Here is a 16,291-nt window from a genome sequence, read left to right as displayed (position 1 = left end):
CCAGTGATTCAGGCTTAATCTATAAAGTAAAAAATACTATCAAGCATCATCGCTAATGCACCCTTTAAGATATGTTGGATGTCTAAAACAGGAACACTTGCGGAAATAAGCGAAGCACTCATGTCTCGAGATCAGCTTTGGGCACAAAAAAGAAGAACGACCCAACGTCCCGCCAAAACTTCGATTATGTGAACATCTGCATTCAGTTGAAGAGAAGAGAATATGCCAGAAGAAAAATAGGCTACAAATTACTTGAAAGGCTATTCAGGATTTACTTAACTTTTTTGTGAACAGAAATCGTGAATCATATATTTTTCACCTCTATTTTCACCATACAAAAAACCCAATTTCAACGTAGAAAAAAGCTGGATAAGAGAAGAAGGGAAAAATATTAGAGTGTATAGTCCTTTAATAACTCTATGGGAAAATCCTTCACAGGGAAGACCAAGTATGGTTACTTATGGAAAGAAAGGAAAACGGCGGCTGGTGTTTACAGCCAGGAACAGCTTCCAAATCATCTCACGCCTCTCTTAACATCTCCTCAGCGAACACGTTAAAAAGCAATGGCGACAGTGGATAGCCTTGCCTCACTCCTCGGCCAATGTTTGCACATCCAAGAGAGTGTTTAGAAATCCAACCAATCACGGCGCAGCAGCAAGGGTAACCGGCCAACAACACCGCGGCCGCGAGGAGGGAGAGCCATATATACGCGGAAAAAAACACCGAAAGCACCACTTCGACCTGAAGACGCCTGGTGGAATCCTGGCGAAACTGTCGTCACCTCTGACCACGAAACGCGGCGATAACCCGGATAATGGAGAATCCACAAATTCTGTACGCCACGGAGGACTCCGAGACAACATCTAGATTCTCCGTCTGCTACCCTCACTTGCGCAGTCTGAGCCATAAACAGATTACGATTGAGTCACCTATCCCTCCAATTTATACCTATTTTCTAAATAATGCCCATTAACGTTAACCAGTACACCCTATCAAATGCTTTTTGAAAATTCTAGAAGCAGGCACATACGTCCTGGTTATATTCTATGATTCTCTCCACTCGGTACCTCATTACCACTGTTGTATCTGGAGTTGGCTTACCTTTTCTGAAACCAAACTGATCGTTGCGCAAATACACGTTTGACCTCGCCTTCATTCGTCTGTTTGGTATTCTCAGTGCCACTCCCGGTGTGTGCGATATGAGGCAAATAGTTCCATAATCTCCGCAATATGCGGTTTTCTTCTTTTTTGGTAGCGGAATCCGCACAGTGTTCACGACATCCTCCAGCAAACATCCTTCCTCATAGATACCGTGTATTAGTTCGGAAAACCTTACTTACCACTCCTACCTCCCTAGATTATGCTAAAGCTCACTCAGGGATATTTTCCCCACCCACGGCTTTCCCATCCTTCATATCAAGAAGGGCTCTCATGATTTCCACATCTAAGATCCCCATCCCAAGATTATCCTCCCCCACTGCTCTTTCCTCCTCTAACTTCAATCTTTCCACCCTGTTCCTGCTATCCGCATCTGTAGAATCTGTATGGCACTGGAACTGTAGGTTATAAATGGTGTTATATAAATGAAACGTTACTTTATACAGGTTTGGAAAAGATATTATACCTAAGAATGCATTCTATGAATCTGCTGAAATTTTTATTTCCGATATTATTATTATAGAATTATCCTCCTCCACTGCACAATCTATGTTAAATCTTTCCGGTCTAGCCCTGCTGTCATACAGATCATAATTCTTGCATATAACTTGCTATGACTTACTGTAAAATAATTTCATCATAGCTGAAAAATATTCCATTGACGTTCCTAACAATTTTTATCCTGATTATTAAGATATAAGAAATATTATTGAGCGTTTGTCAATTATTCTAGCATAAACATTCTTCGAATAGTTCGTTCAATATCGTCTGTAGGCTTTGGATTTTCAAATATAATTTCTGGTAAATCTAGCGCGGCACGACTATTTCCGTATCTTTTTACTATCCACAATGTTTATCAATAGGGTGGTTTCCTATTATTTTTTGTATTTCCTAAATTGAAAGATTATTACTCCTGGAGTACGTATTTCACACTTTTAGATTTTTAAATGACGATATCTATTTCTCGCGATTAAATGAAAAGTGAAAATTTTCAAGCGCGCGAAAACGCGACGGCTAAGAATGAATGCTGGGAAAACTCCGTGTGACGTCGTTCTGGTTCCCACTGCCGCAACTGAGGTGACCTTGGGGCGAGGCTTCGAGCGCAGATACGACGCAGGATGCTAGCAGGTAGCAGAGTACCATGCTAGCTGGTAGCGCTTGGCTTAAATACGGATTATTAATACCTTATCAAACGAAGAAAACTTTCCGACCTTAGACAATTTTAAGAAGTGGTTATTAAGACATGTTTCCCTGAGCTCTGTGCCACATGCATGCAATGGTAATCTCAGGCGATGTAAAACTCCTATCCACTCGTATAGAAACTAGGTCCCTGTGACGTCACGTGGAGTGGCATCGCATGGGCGCCAATCTGGCCTTTTCAAATGAGGTTAAAATTGACCATTGCCATTCGTCTAAACTGGAATTTCTAAAAACAAATGATTTGTATATTATGAATACACTAATGGTGGGTAACGAATCGCAATCAATGCCTTTCGTTTTCTTTGATGAAGGAAACTACCCTATTCCCTTTTATTGCCGATTTTTTAAGTGGAGGGAGTTAGCCTTTTTGGTGCAGCACTTAGCTAGAGATCGTAAAATCCTGGGTCCAAAGCCCAGGCGAAGCCTGCGGACAACCCCAAAATGAACTTCTCGTAGTGTGGGTAGGACCAGGGAAATGAAATGAACCCTTACCCTGGATGTGATATTATCCCATGCCTCAGGGCTGGGCAGTATTTCAAACGCAATTATTTTGGAATAAGTATTTGAAATATATTTGTCATTTGTATTTGGTTTACAGATTTTTGGTATTTCCCCATTTTAAAATAAAAAAATAAATTTGTAATACTTTTAAAAAGCTCTGATAACACTTCTGTAATATTATACTTCAGAGACTTCTTCTTGGTTTTCGTTGGAATCGTTTTTTTCATGTTTGCAACAATCCATAACGTGCCAAGGAAGGTTATATTTTTTAAAGATTTCTTAGTTCCAATACAAATGTATTTTGTATTTTAAAAGGCATGTAAAATTCTATTTTGATGTTGGTCTTTCAAATATCCAGGTCAAATGTATTATGTTTTTGGCGTTTCAAATACATTTGAAACGGTATTTTGTATTTCAAATACATTTGGAGCACATTTAGTACTTAAAATACTCGTCGGCCTGTATTTTGCCCTGCCCTGTCAAGCCTGTGGCTAAGTTTGGGGTGAGCTCTACTCTCACCTATCCAAACCACACTTTGGGTTGGATCACTAAGTGAATCTTCTTGTGCGTCGTGAAAAGGACTAGATCACTAACTGAGTTAAGGAGCAAAATTTGAAAGTTTGAAAAGGTATCAAATTTTTCCGTATTTCGATCCGTTGCCAGCTCCTCGAGCTGTACGTGGCGAAAAATCGACAGCCTTAACCCTTTCGCGGATAAGTTGATGACGTCACAACATCGTGCCTAGAGTTTCACCGTGTCTCCGCTAATCCTCGCTCTTGTGCATTTCCCGCGTGTGGTTCGCTGTTGTTTACGTGTTTGCCAGAAACTCTTTCCCTCAATGAAATGTCTCTCCTGATGGAATAAATGAACCAAATATCAAATGACGTCACCAACTTATTAATTTTGCCTTATGTTTTTTATTTCAAAACTTATGAGAGAATAGGAAGATATTTATAAATGGAAGGGAAAGATTTAAGGTAAATGAAAGCGGAAGATAATTGGGTACAATTATATTTCTTTTCCATTTACCAAATTCTTTGATTGAGCCACGATTTTGGATCTGGGTAAATGACCTCATTTCAGGAGCACATTCTGAAATTTTCATATAAATGACCTGTGTATATCTTGAGTAAGTCTCCTTAATATTGTCGTTCAGTTTTTCAGGCGGCACAATGTCTTCCGACCAAGGGAGCCAGCGGAGGGCCGCTGAGGAGGACGGATGGATCCCGGGACTAGGAGAGCGACAGCCGAAGCCGCGGCAGCTGGGCAAAGCCCTCTTCGCGCACACTCCCGACGCCTTCGAAGAGAAAGGCCTCGAGATGCCGTCGGAGCGGGCACGGAAGCAAGCGCAGGTACCTACGATACAGGGTGTTCCCAAATTCTGCATTTAACCACTTCCCAACTAGCGTTCATTCCAAATATCTTTCCGACTGAGAGGCTGGCCGAAGGCCGAAGCTAAATATGAATTTCATTGGCCAAGTTTCTAAGGGTGACCTACGTGTTAACACATTGCGGACGGATCACGAGTATACTCGAGTTTCTCGAGCCATCTGTTACGGACGGATCACGAGGTAACTCGTCATTTCTACACGATGCCTTCATAAAGTTTATAAATTTTAGAGGTTATATTTCATAAAAATTATTAATTTTAAGTACGCATTAAAAAATATTAACTCATATTATAACATTTGGTTTTATCTTAAAACACAAAAATTTTGAAAGAGATATTGTAAAAATTTATTCAGTTGTAAACCAAATTACAGTTGCATGAAAAAAAAAAAACGCCTGCCTTGAAAGATACCCGGCCATTGGGGTAAGTTCGAAAAAAATATTCGGCCCTTAATGTGTTATAAATAAAATAAAATCACGTCGTACTTTCCACACAATTTTAATATTTTGCGACCGATTTCGACGTGTATTTTATGACTGCGCGTTATACTTGAAATTTTGGAGATGTGGGGCTCTCAGGCTAACGTTCTACTGCGCGCCTTGGATGGGTTCTCGTTTTACTTGTGACTTTGGGGCGACCAGAATTGATTGTATTAGCTTTGAACCACATTTGTCTTGGCCGAATCCTCCGAGATGGAATGGAGCAAAACTTATTTCTCCCGAAGGAAATCGAAAGGATGCTGAGAATGTGCGCGCGTAAAATCCCGTGGTGTCAAGGAGCGATCAATTTCGGCGGCTAGCCTCAAAGGGACGTAGGGCGCGGAGGAGAGTCTGCAATGCGACATCCTACGGCGACAGGACACCTTCGGAAGAAGAGTGTGCCCTTCTAATAGTTAACGCCCTCCGGTTTGTAGAAAAATTATTAAATTGCAATAACAATAATAATTGTCATCTCTGATACCGGTATCATACCAAAACAATTGCAAAACTGTTTTACAATGCTCTTCTGTTTCTAAACTTTGTATAAGAACTTTTTATTCAGGTGCATACATTTAATGCTGCCACCAGGCAATAGTCTACTTGCAGCAATGTGTAATACTTAATAATAATAAAAATTATTATTATTATTTTAATATAATTTCACAGCATTTTTGCTGGTTTTAGGCGGGGTACGGGTATCACCAAGCACTCTCGTCTTTTTACTCTGTGTTGAAATTTTTTCTGAAAATCCGGCAAGTATTTAAAATTACTGCCTTTTGTATTGTAATTAACAAGTTTTTCGGCAGTCCAATAGTTTGAAGACCTTGATGGATTGAATGAGGCACTACTCCTGTGGCAGAGATAATGATAGGTATTATGTGTACTTTATCTGATTTCCACAATCTCTTAATTTCATTTTTAAGTTCTTCATACTTTTCCATTTTGTTGGTGTAGGCTGTAGTGATAGTATGCGAATTAGGTACGGCAATGTCTATCAAGTACGTTTCATTGTGAGTTTTATCTTGTACTACTAGATCAGGTCTATTGCTATGGACTGTTTTATCGGTAATAATTGAACGGTCATAATAAATCTTACAGTGATCGTTTTCAAGGATGGTTGTACTAGGTGTGTACTTAAAATAAGGAACTCCATTTTCTATGACTTTAGAGCTAATTTCAGGTGGATGATTTTGCATATTTTATTATTATTATTACTATTATTATTATCATCATCCCAGAACAATTTCAAAATTGTTTTACAATGCTTTTCTGTTTATAAACTTTGTATTAGAACTTGTTATTCATGTTTATACATCTAATGCTGCCACCAGGCAATATTCTACTTGCAGCAATTTGTAGTAATAATAATAATAATCTTAATGCAAATACATACTACATGAAACGGCGAAAGGCCGTAATAATTTCAACTTGCCACACCACGAGAAAATTTCTCAACATAACAGTAAAGAGTTACTTTGGAGAAAACCTGTACTCTTTTAAAACTGAGAAAAAAGCTCTTTTAAAACTGAGGAAATTTTAATAAAAAAATAAATAATAATAATATACCTTTATTCCACTCATACACAATTACAGCATTTACTTTACCTTTACTAAAGCAATGGAACATATACGTACTTCAATATAAACCTGTTTTAGGGCTACCATCACATATTGTTCAAACAGAACTGGTGTTATCACACTCAAACATGAAACAAGTTAACTTTTTCAAGAGATATTTTATTTTTATCGTTTGTGCATTCAATTTTAAGAATCCAGTTATTTTACATACATGGAAAACTAACACACATGATGACTTACTTTCTTTCAGAAACACGCAGCAAATAAATACACACAAAATACCTTAAAATAAAAACATTCTATGTTACCTTTTGAGTAAACACTCCACTTCCTCCTTGAACATAATTAGCCATAAATTAACCGTAGGAAGTACGTAGTGTGAGATCCCAGTATTCTTGCGTCGATGCAGCGTTCGTAAAAAAATTAGCGCTCAACCTGGCTAATTAAACGGGAAAATTAGCGTTGGGTTTGGTCCGCGATAAATTAAAGGGAAACTTTGTGTGAAATTTTAGAAACACGACGTGTCGCAGTCATTTGTTTATGCACTTTTATTCCGTGCTTTATAAACCAAAAACAGTGAACCGGGTAAAATGATATTTTGGGGTGAAAAATAACTTAGATATAATAGAAAATGGATAAGTATAACCCTGAAACGACATGGAGGCAGCTAAGAAGCAAATGAATTTCAAGACAATATGTTTGAAAGATTTTCTGTCAGTAATGAAGAAGAATGGTAAATGTCTTCGAGTACGCGTTACTTTTTTTATAAATGCCTCAGAGCCATTTTGATAATTTTTCGAGGTGAGGGTAGAGCTCGCCCCAAACTTAGCCACAGGCGTGACAGGTCTGGGCAAAATACATGCCGAGGAGTATTTGAAATGCAAACTACCGCTGAAAATGTATTTGAAATAATAAATACTGCTCCAAATGCATTTTAAATTTCAAAATACCTTTGACTTGGATATTTGGAAACCAAACCACAAAATAGTATTTAAAAGCCTTTTAAAAAACAAAATACATTTTTATGGAAACTAAGAGGTATTAAAAAATATAACCAGCCTTGGCACGTCATGGATATTTGCAAGCACGAAGAAAACGATTATAACGGAATTGAAGTAATCTCTGAAACAATTTTACTGATGTGTTATCAGAGCTACTTCAAAAGTATTTTACAAATGTACTTTTTATTTTAAAATGGGAAAATATCAAATATCTGTATTTGAAATACCAAATACAAGTTACAAATGTATTTTAAATACGTATTTTAAAATACTTGTATTTGAAACACTGTCTACTACGGAGACTACCATTTCTGTGCCTTTTTTGCTGCAGAAGAAGTAACTGAAATGTAGATATAGAAGAACTTGACTGAGGTAGAAGTTTACAAAATTTATCAATTCTCCAGCGCTAGAAATAAATATTTTCTGGCAAGGTGCTTTTTTATAATAACCCTAAACACACCAGTGAAATTGATACTTCTGAATGAAATTCCACTTTAAATTTTTCATTTAACTTTCCTACTTGGCCAATCCTTCCTTACGTCAAAATGGTCTTTCGATAATAAGTCTAGAGAAATGTAAGCCTCCTAAAGGCAATCGTCGATGGACAACTGGATGGCAAGAACGGAAAATCAAGACCTCTGATAAAATATATGGAACAGGGGTAATGAGGGATGTTGAAGTGAAGAAATACGTAGGTGTGAAACAGTTTGCTGGCAGGAGAATGTAGTGGAGAGCTGCGTTAAACCCATGATGAGGTTTTTTCAGCGACGATTATCATTTAGCTAGAATAGGAAGTACATATCGATCCACTTAGTAAACTCATCAAATTCCAATGTTCCACTATAATCGGAAATAGCTATGAGTACCCACAAGTTAAATTGAAACTTGAAGCTTGTGCGTGGTTAAAGGGCTCATTCATTTAAATACCGGTTTCGGCTGTTACGCCATTACCAAGTAACTGTATAAATACGTACTGAGTGTTTTTCATTGCTAATACCCAAAGGTTAGTCCAAAGTTTTCTGATACTTTCTTTGAGGCCGTGTTGGGTATTGCCGGGTGAACACCCTGCTGCGCCCAATCCCCAAGTTGCCAATTACTCCGAAGGAATTCAATCCATGAGATCTAATGAAGCTCACATAGGGGATTTTCACTTCAAGGTTTAATATTTTATGAAGCGCCATCGCAGGTCATGTATCCTAGAAAACGGGTTTGAGGCAGCTTTCAACTGCATTTATATGTCTGCAGATCCATTTATGCCTCCTTTTTCTTATTCCAATACTCCTTGCTTCATGGACCCAGACTTGGAATATATACCAGCAGGTTAATCAATTTTTGTAAATTGACGAACATGATAGTGTTTAAAAAATAAAGAGATACGTATGTATGATCTTAGGTTTTCCCGGCGTATCAGTTGCAGAAAAGTTTCTCGGGTTTTCCACCGGTTGATGTCGTCCATGTCTCCCGACGTTTCGATCCGCGACTTGCTGATCATCCTCAGGGGATCTTCCGAATGAAATATTTGGCATTCGGAAGATCCCCTGAGGATGATCAGCAAGTCGCGGATCGAAACGTCGGGAGACATGGACGACATCAACCGGTGGAAAACCCGAGAAACTTTTCTGCAAAGAGACACGTATCTTTCCGTTTCGCGATTTGAAACCTACTTCTTTAGCTATTCGTGACGAAATATAGATGGCCTTAACCATTTCACAGGTAAGTTAATGACGTCAAAAATGTGTGCCGATAGTGTAAGCCCGTCTCCGCTCCTCCTCCACTTCGCGTGGTTCGATATCCTGTGATTCCTTTTGTCGTCGGGCGGTTTTCCCTGAACGAATAAATGAAGCAGAACTCTAACAAAATCATTGAACGAGGGAAGCAAATGTTTCGTATCTCTATTTTACACTAATGAGAGAATGGCTGATTGGTGAAGACAAACCGTTTATATTCTTCTAAATAGTGAGGCCATATCGTATTAGGCTCTTAACTTAACCATGCTATTTTAATATGGAGCAGAGCAAGATAATAGATCATTTAAGTAGTGCATTTAGTGCAATAGTCTTCTTAATCTTTTATGAATCTATTGATTACTGTAATGATGATAATATTTAATCATTCCCTAGTGATTATTAGATCATTTTAATGGATTAAAAAATAATTTTCCGAATACGTGATCGCTTCTAACTTTATTTTATTTGCCAAAACATTTTTGCCAAAGTATGCACACGTTTTTTAAATTTTCAATTAAAGGAGAGTAAGACATTAATGAATAAAGGTTGACAATTCCACGATTATTTCCCAGCTCATATCTATTGAGTTGAGGTTATTTGATGAATATTGAGCGGAGACGTGCCATTTCGAATGGTGCACCATTGCTTGAAGGTCATTCCTAATAGCTTGAGTCCGAGAACAAGACTATACCATTGACCTCCAATATGAACTTGAATCTGGTTTTGATGGGTCACTTTTATCTCCGATTTTTATAATCCTTCTGATAATTTCTCGGAATGCTCATGACATCGTTCCGTTCATTTCCATATAAAAATTATTTTTAGGCCAAGGTTTTGTTGCTTTAGGTTTGTTCTGTTATACCAGATTCTTAAAATGCGGAGACTACCATTTCTGTGTCTTTTTTGCTGCAGAAGAAGTAACTGAAACGTAGATGTAGAATAACTTGACAGAGGTAGAAGTTTACAAAATTTATCAATTCTCCAGCGCTAGAAATAAATATTTTCTAGCAAGGTGCTTTTTTTATAATAACGCTAAACACAAAAGTGAAATTGATACTTCTGAATGAAATTCCACTTTTAATTTTTCATTTAACTTCCCTACTATCCTTCCTTACGTCCCGATTTCTGAGCCAAATTCTTATATTTTCATTTCCAATTAAAGAAGTTTTAATGTTATAGTTCAAAAAGGTAACATATCAATGCAAGTAAATATAAATCACGTTAAAATATTCCTCCAAAAATACCGGTGACGAAAAAAATAACTTACCAGCAATGGCTGATGCTATAAATGATTATGAATGATGTTGGCGTTCCATGGCAGGATTTTGTTGCATTATCGTGACTTCGCCCGACTTCTGTCATTATTTTCTCCAAATATGCTTATTACTATACATTAAATAAGTTTACGTAATTTCTTTGGCCACGGCTTTTATATATTTAGAATTGTGTCATTATTCTAAATTATATGCATTATTGAACAAGCTTTACTTAAATATATGTAATTCAAACATTATTTTTTCAAATTCCTATTTCTTATTAATGTATGAATTCGTTCCAAATGAGAAATGTGAAGTCTATTCCCTCCAGCCATGCTCTCGTTGACGCAAGGTTTCTGGAGGTTGGTGACCTTGAGTCAGGATCGATTCTGAAACCTTGAACCCTCCCAGGGTCGCAGGAATTTTCGCTGCCTTTCACACGCCTTCACTTTCCCTGCTTTTTTTCTCTCCCGCAGATGGCTGCCGCGGAGCCCAGAACGGAGGTGCAGGAGGAGCCGATTGAGGCGCTGTCGGCGTCCGAGGATCAAGCACTTCCGATTGACTCAGAGGTAACGAATGCACCAGCATGTGAACGGACCAACTTCAGCGCATCCCGACGATTTAAATTTCATCTTATTATGTCTGCGCTGAGACTAACCTTCAGGTTCTTATTTGAGCCTTATTGCCTGGTTTTATAAATCTGACTATAGCCATAGGGATATAAAACCAAGGGGATTTCATTGAGGGAATCACTGTCAGTCCCGTAGAAGCTTTATTTAAATTGCCATTCAGTTAGATGACGCTTAAAACTGTTTTCAGGAATGTCCGCAGTGCGGTTATGAGTGCAAAGCGATCATTTATTCTCAATATTTGCTCCTGAGTATCTGCAATCAATGGATATGGTTGGCGAGGAGGGGCAGGTTTTAGATGAGATACGGAGGATACAGACGGTATAGATGGGAAGAGTACTTAGCGGGGAGGGAATGTTGAAAATGGTGTTGGAGGGTAGAATGTTAGGAAAACGACGGAGGGAAGGAAAAGAATGGGATTTTTAGATAGATTGAAAGGGAGTAGGCCTTACAGTGAACTGACTAAGGCAGTGCTGGAAGGAAAGGGAGGCTTCCAGATCACTTCTTTAGCACTCCATGGAAACCTACCTTAACCGGTAGACTGCTGTAATAGTAATAACCTGCAATCACGATTTATTGCAAGTAAAAGTTATTAACATGTAAAAAATAAGTTATTAATTTGATAGGTCATATCATCACAACATAAATATCGGTTCACAGCCCTAATTATAGCTTATTTGTCCGAGTCGTATTCCTGTACCCCCAGCGCCGCGATTGGAGATTTTGTAAGGCTCTTAAATGCGCTGTTGATAACACATTTTGTGGCCAGCTGCGGAATCTTGGCGAAGGCCTTTGCTGCGAAAAGTGACGTCATCGCATGTGGTCCACTGAAAATAATGCCCCGAGATCCACTTCATAATGGATTGAAATTTTATCTAAATATGGTGCTAAATATCTATTAATGGCCGTTAAATTACCCCCGCAACATGTAGACAATGAAGAAGGATCAGCAATGATGAGTTGAACGAAGCTTGGAATTCTCTGGGCACCATGGAATCATTTGGTATCCAAACGAGAGGTTTTAGTCCGGCTTACTTATAAAAATACCTAAGCCAGAAAATAACATCAGCGGTGGGAAGATTGAAGACCGTGCTATAACATTTTGTTCATACAATTTTGAGGTAAAGCTATAGAGTTTAAAAAATGCAGTATGCAGAGTAAAATCCATAAAAATGAGATAATTCCATTCATTCGAGCAGTATTATTTATTGATTTAATAGTATATTGATAACAAAAAGACCATTATAAGATAAATTGCATTCAGAAGGACTTTCCTCTTACTTTTAATTTAAAAAAATATTTATAAATGTCATGCGCATCACTTAAAATCATTATATATATAAAATCCTCCCTAAAACCTCTCGTGGCTCGGGGTTTGTTAATTGCAGGTTACGATTGTCGTTGGGTTGCAAATATCAGAGTTTTTTTTATATTTATTTGTGTGTATACACTGGGATTTACCGAAGTTACAACTTCACAACAGGTCACAACTGTCGTCATTTTGCCCACGCGTTTGTCGAAGTTTTATTAGAGAGAAGGAGCTCTCGGATATCTTGTCTGGTGATTTAATGGATCGTAGCACTTGTTGAGTAATTGAAGGTCAGGAGATTGTGCGGGGTCGTTGCATGTTCTAGCATTCTCTTAAAGATAACGCAGTTCGCAGATGTGTGAATTCACTTATCCTCTCGCTCTAAAGCTGTCTCTCAGATTGAAGATGACCTGAAATGTGTCAATTCTTTAAGAAATTTTACCATTTGCTACACATTATAGAGAAACCATCGTTAACTCATTCTTGCTAGACAAGTGTATTATAAGGGCTTTGGCAAAGATCTAGGGAATACTTTTGAACAAAGTTCTCCCCACTGTTGCTGAGCCCACTATGTCTGATAACGAAGTATTTTTGGAGTAAAATTGGAATAGTTCCTTCATTATTAACGATTAAATACAAGTTACGTCTGTGGTAAACGACGATAACGTCATTCACCTGTTTTCCCCGCTTCCGATAGAGTTTTGGATTTTTGTTGAGCTGATTATTAATTTACAACATAGGTTGGTTTTTGGAAAAAAATAGGGAAAATGGCACCAAATTTCAAATTTTTAAACACTTTGTGCTAAAAAAACGTAGAAATAATTAAGCAGATACTGTCATCAGTAATTTAATCAAACGATATAATTTCTGAGAAAATATGTCAAGTGTATTTTTGGAGTAAAATTGGAAGTTCCTTTATTATTAACGATTAAATACAAGTTATATCTGTAGTAAACGACGATAACGTCATTCACCTGTTTTTTGTAACACAGTGATGTAACACAGTGTTTAATTGATTTCCCTATATACCGTATAGGGGTATCAGACTATATAATAAAATGCATATTGCTTGGAAACTATGGGTAATACAAAAAAAAACTAAGGCCAGGTTTGGATTCGGCACAAAAAAATCTATAGAGATCAGCTATTGAAATTAAAAAAGTTTTCAAACAAAATTTTTTTGTTGGCCTGTGTAATTAGAGTTCGGCAGGCAGCCTTTTATGGTTTACTTATAGAACCGGCGTCATTGGAGAAAACTGATGGAGAAAGCCGGTGAGAGAGATATTTATTTAGTTGCTGAGGTGCTGAGGGCCTCAATAAAAGACAGTGTGGTATCATAAGGAGAGAGCTTGTACGCCTTTGTCGGCTACCATCTTTCGAAGAAATCGGACGTGCCAGGAATAGCTCTTCCTGAAACAGGTTTTCATCCGCAGAGAGAGGTCCACTTGTAAATTTTTGAGTGTCGTCCTTCACTGGGCCGTAGCTCTAAAATCGATGTAGAGATACTACCTATCCTTTCCCGAAAAAAGCAGCGAGAATCATTCGTAAAAAAGTTGAGTTTTCGCGCGATAACGGGAAATAGGGTGGTTTCCTATTGTTTTTTATTGCCTAAATCGAAATATTACTACTCCTGGACTACGTATCTCACGCTTTTAGATTTTTAAATGACGATTTCTATTTTTCGCGATTAAATGAAAAGTGAAAATTTTCAAGCGCGCGAAAATGTGAAGGTAAACTATGAATACTGGGAAAACCCCACGTGACGTCATCTGGGTCCCGCTGCCGCAAGTGGGGTGACCTTGTGGCGAGGCTTTGAGCGCTGATACGACGCAGTATGCTAGCAGGTAGCAGAGTACCCTGCTAGCTGGTTGCGCTTGGCTTAAATATGGATTATTAATACCTTATCAAACGTAGGAAACTTTCCGACCTTAGGCAATTTTAATAGGTGATTATTAAGAGATGTTTCCCTGAGCTCTGTGCAACATGCATGCATTGGTAACCTCAGACGATGTAAAACTCCTATCTACTCGTAAAGAAACTAGGTCCCTGTGACGTCACTTTGAGTGGCATCGCATGGGCGCCAATCTTGGCTTTTTCAAATGAGGATAAAATTGACCATTGCCATTCGTCTAAACCGGTATTTCTAAAACCAAATAGTTTGTATTATATTATGAATACACTAATGGTGGGTATCGAATCGCAATCAATGCTTTTCGTTTTCTTTGATGAAGGAAACTACCCTATTAGTCACAATAAGTCATCCAAAGCACTGCATAGAACAAGTGACTCATTACGCCGCCCCGTGCACAGGTGCAAAGTTATATACCAAAGATGGATTCGCCATGAAAATATAACTTGGCTTAGTCTGGATTCGAACCTGTATTTAAAAAAGTGTAACTGGTAGCATACTGTACAGTGAGTATAATGGGGAGATCCGGGTTCGAATCCTGTTTAAGTCGAATAATGTTTTTCATGGCGAATTCCTTGGTGTACACAGAAAGTCATATTAGCTCAAAGGATCACCATTATTTATTGACAATATCCAGATAAATACTAGTTGACTTTGTGAGTAGCCGTCTGATTATTGCCGTGCACTTCGGTATAATTTTTGGTTGAGTTTATGGTGTAATATACTTTTAATATTTCAAAATATCTCTCCGTGGGCGTTTGCGCACTATTTATTTTGCTGTGTCAAATATTTTCATAGATATTTATGCTTCCAATTCTGCCATCTATGTATTTTATTTCCACCTGTTCTTACAAGCATGTATCCTACCGTTATTGTGAAAAAATGTCCATTGTGTACGCCGGATAAAATCCTAATCGGACGCTCAATGAACAGCGCGGCGTATTGACCGCGGCTCACCCTCTCTCAGGAATTCAAGCGATTGGGTATGGAAAGAGCGTTAAAGCAGGTTAGCGCGTGATCCGGTGCGTGAGAGTGCGTTAATTCTGAGGCTCGGGAAGGGAGAATGATTGCCAGGTTTTCGCCGCACGCTTTCTCGGGTGATTTTTAGGGTAGGGTGCCCGTTTAATTTTTTATTGGGACGAAGGAAAGCTGTGGGGCAGCGGTCGATAGTGATATGGGAATAAGGGTGACGGGCAGACGTTGGGAAAGAACGATGAGCTTAGGGGGAACAACAGGGAGTGAATTGGGGGAAGAGGAATTTGGGGGAATTCGACAGTGACACGATGAGTCATCGGAGAACGCTATAATATTAAGAAATAATGGAGTACATCTACACAGAGTTGGTAAGCAATCGAGTAAAATAAATCATATTACTGGTTAGGATTACTTTCGAATTTATTTTTTTCAATTGTAACGATTACACAGGCCAGCAAAAAGATTTTGTTTGAAAACTTTTTTTATTTTAATAACTGATCTTTATAGATTTTTATATGCCGAATCCAAACCAGTTATAGCTGTATATGTACCTATCAATGGTGAAATTGCAATTGCCAATTTCTATGACTCAATTATTCCGTATTTTTTACTGATATATTCGACAGTTTCCAGGTGGTTTTTAGAGTGAACAATCTTACAAGAAGTAATTGTGACGGTAAATTTACTGATTACTTTTTAAAATATGTAATTTTTACTCGCAATTGATTACATTTTGTAAGAGGTAACAGTAATTGAGCCCTGTTACTTTTTCTCGATACTTTTACCAACACTGAAACTACATATATATTACCCCACAAGGCACCTCAAAGGCGTGTGGCTAGGGTACACGGAGCCCAGTCGTTAGCAAATAATAAGGAAATGCTCTAAAGAAATTACGCCTAGCGTATGATAAAGTCCTTCATTGCTCGTGGGAAAAACGACTTCTCATACCTATCCGTTCGACAAAATATCACTCGTAATTTATCGTTTCTCTCGTACCTGGAAATATAGTGGGGTTCTAACGTGATATCCTCCATGTTACCGTAAAAGATATCTATTCTCAAATGCTGAGGCAAGCCAAGCCTAGCGCGCAGCCTTCCAGTTTCTAGCAGCTCCCAGCCTAATTTTTTTTTTCATCTGTGTAACGTTTTCTGTATACGCTCGTAGCATTTTTGACGA

At 38.1% G+C, this 16,291-nt stretch overlaps 1 protein-coding gene across 5 annotated transcripts in view; it reads left to right on the top strand.

Moving 5' to 3' along the window:
• Positions 1-16,291, top strand: part of LOC124171937 (dihydropyrimidinase) — a 212,517-nt gene that overhangs the window by 24,809 nt on the left and 171,417 nt on the right. For 4 of the 5 annotated variants that reach the window (XM_046551374.1, XM_046551373.1, XM_046551377.1 and 1 more), the window contains exons 2-3: positions 4,016-4,211; positions 10,767-10,859. In XM_046551374.1, coding sequence (XP_046407330.1) covers positions 4,032-4,211; positions 10,767-10,859 — 273 coding nt within the window. In that variant the 5' untranslated portion in view covers positions 4,016-4,031. The remainder of the gene's footprint in view (positions 1-4,015; positions 4,212-10,766; positions 10,860-16,291) is intronic. The other variant, XM_046551375.1, reaches the window with a different exon arrangement.

Source organism: Ischnura elegans, chromosome X (assembly GCF_921293095.1).
Source record: "Ischnura elegans chromosome X, ioIscEleg1.1, whole genome shotgun sequence".
NCBI classification, from domain to species: domain Eukaryota; kingdom Metazoa; phylum Arthropoda; class Insecta; order Odonata; family Coenagrionidae; genus Ischnura; species Ischnura elegans.
Note: the sequence above shows the minus strand (reverse complement) of the source record. Positions and strands in the feature narration are given on the sequence as shown.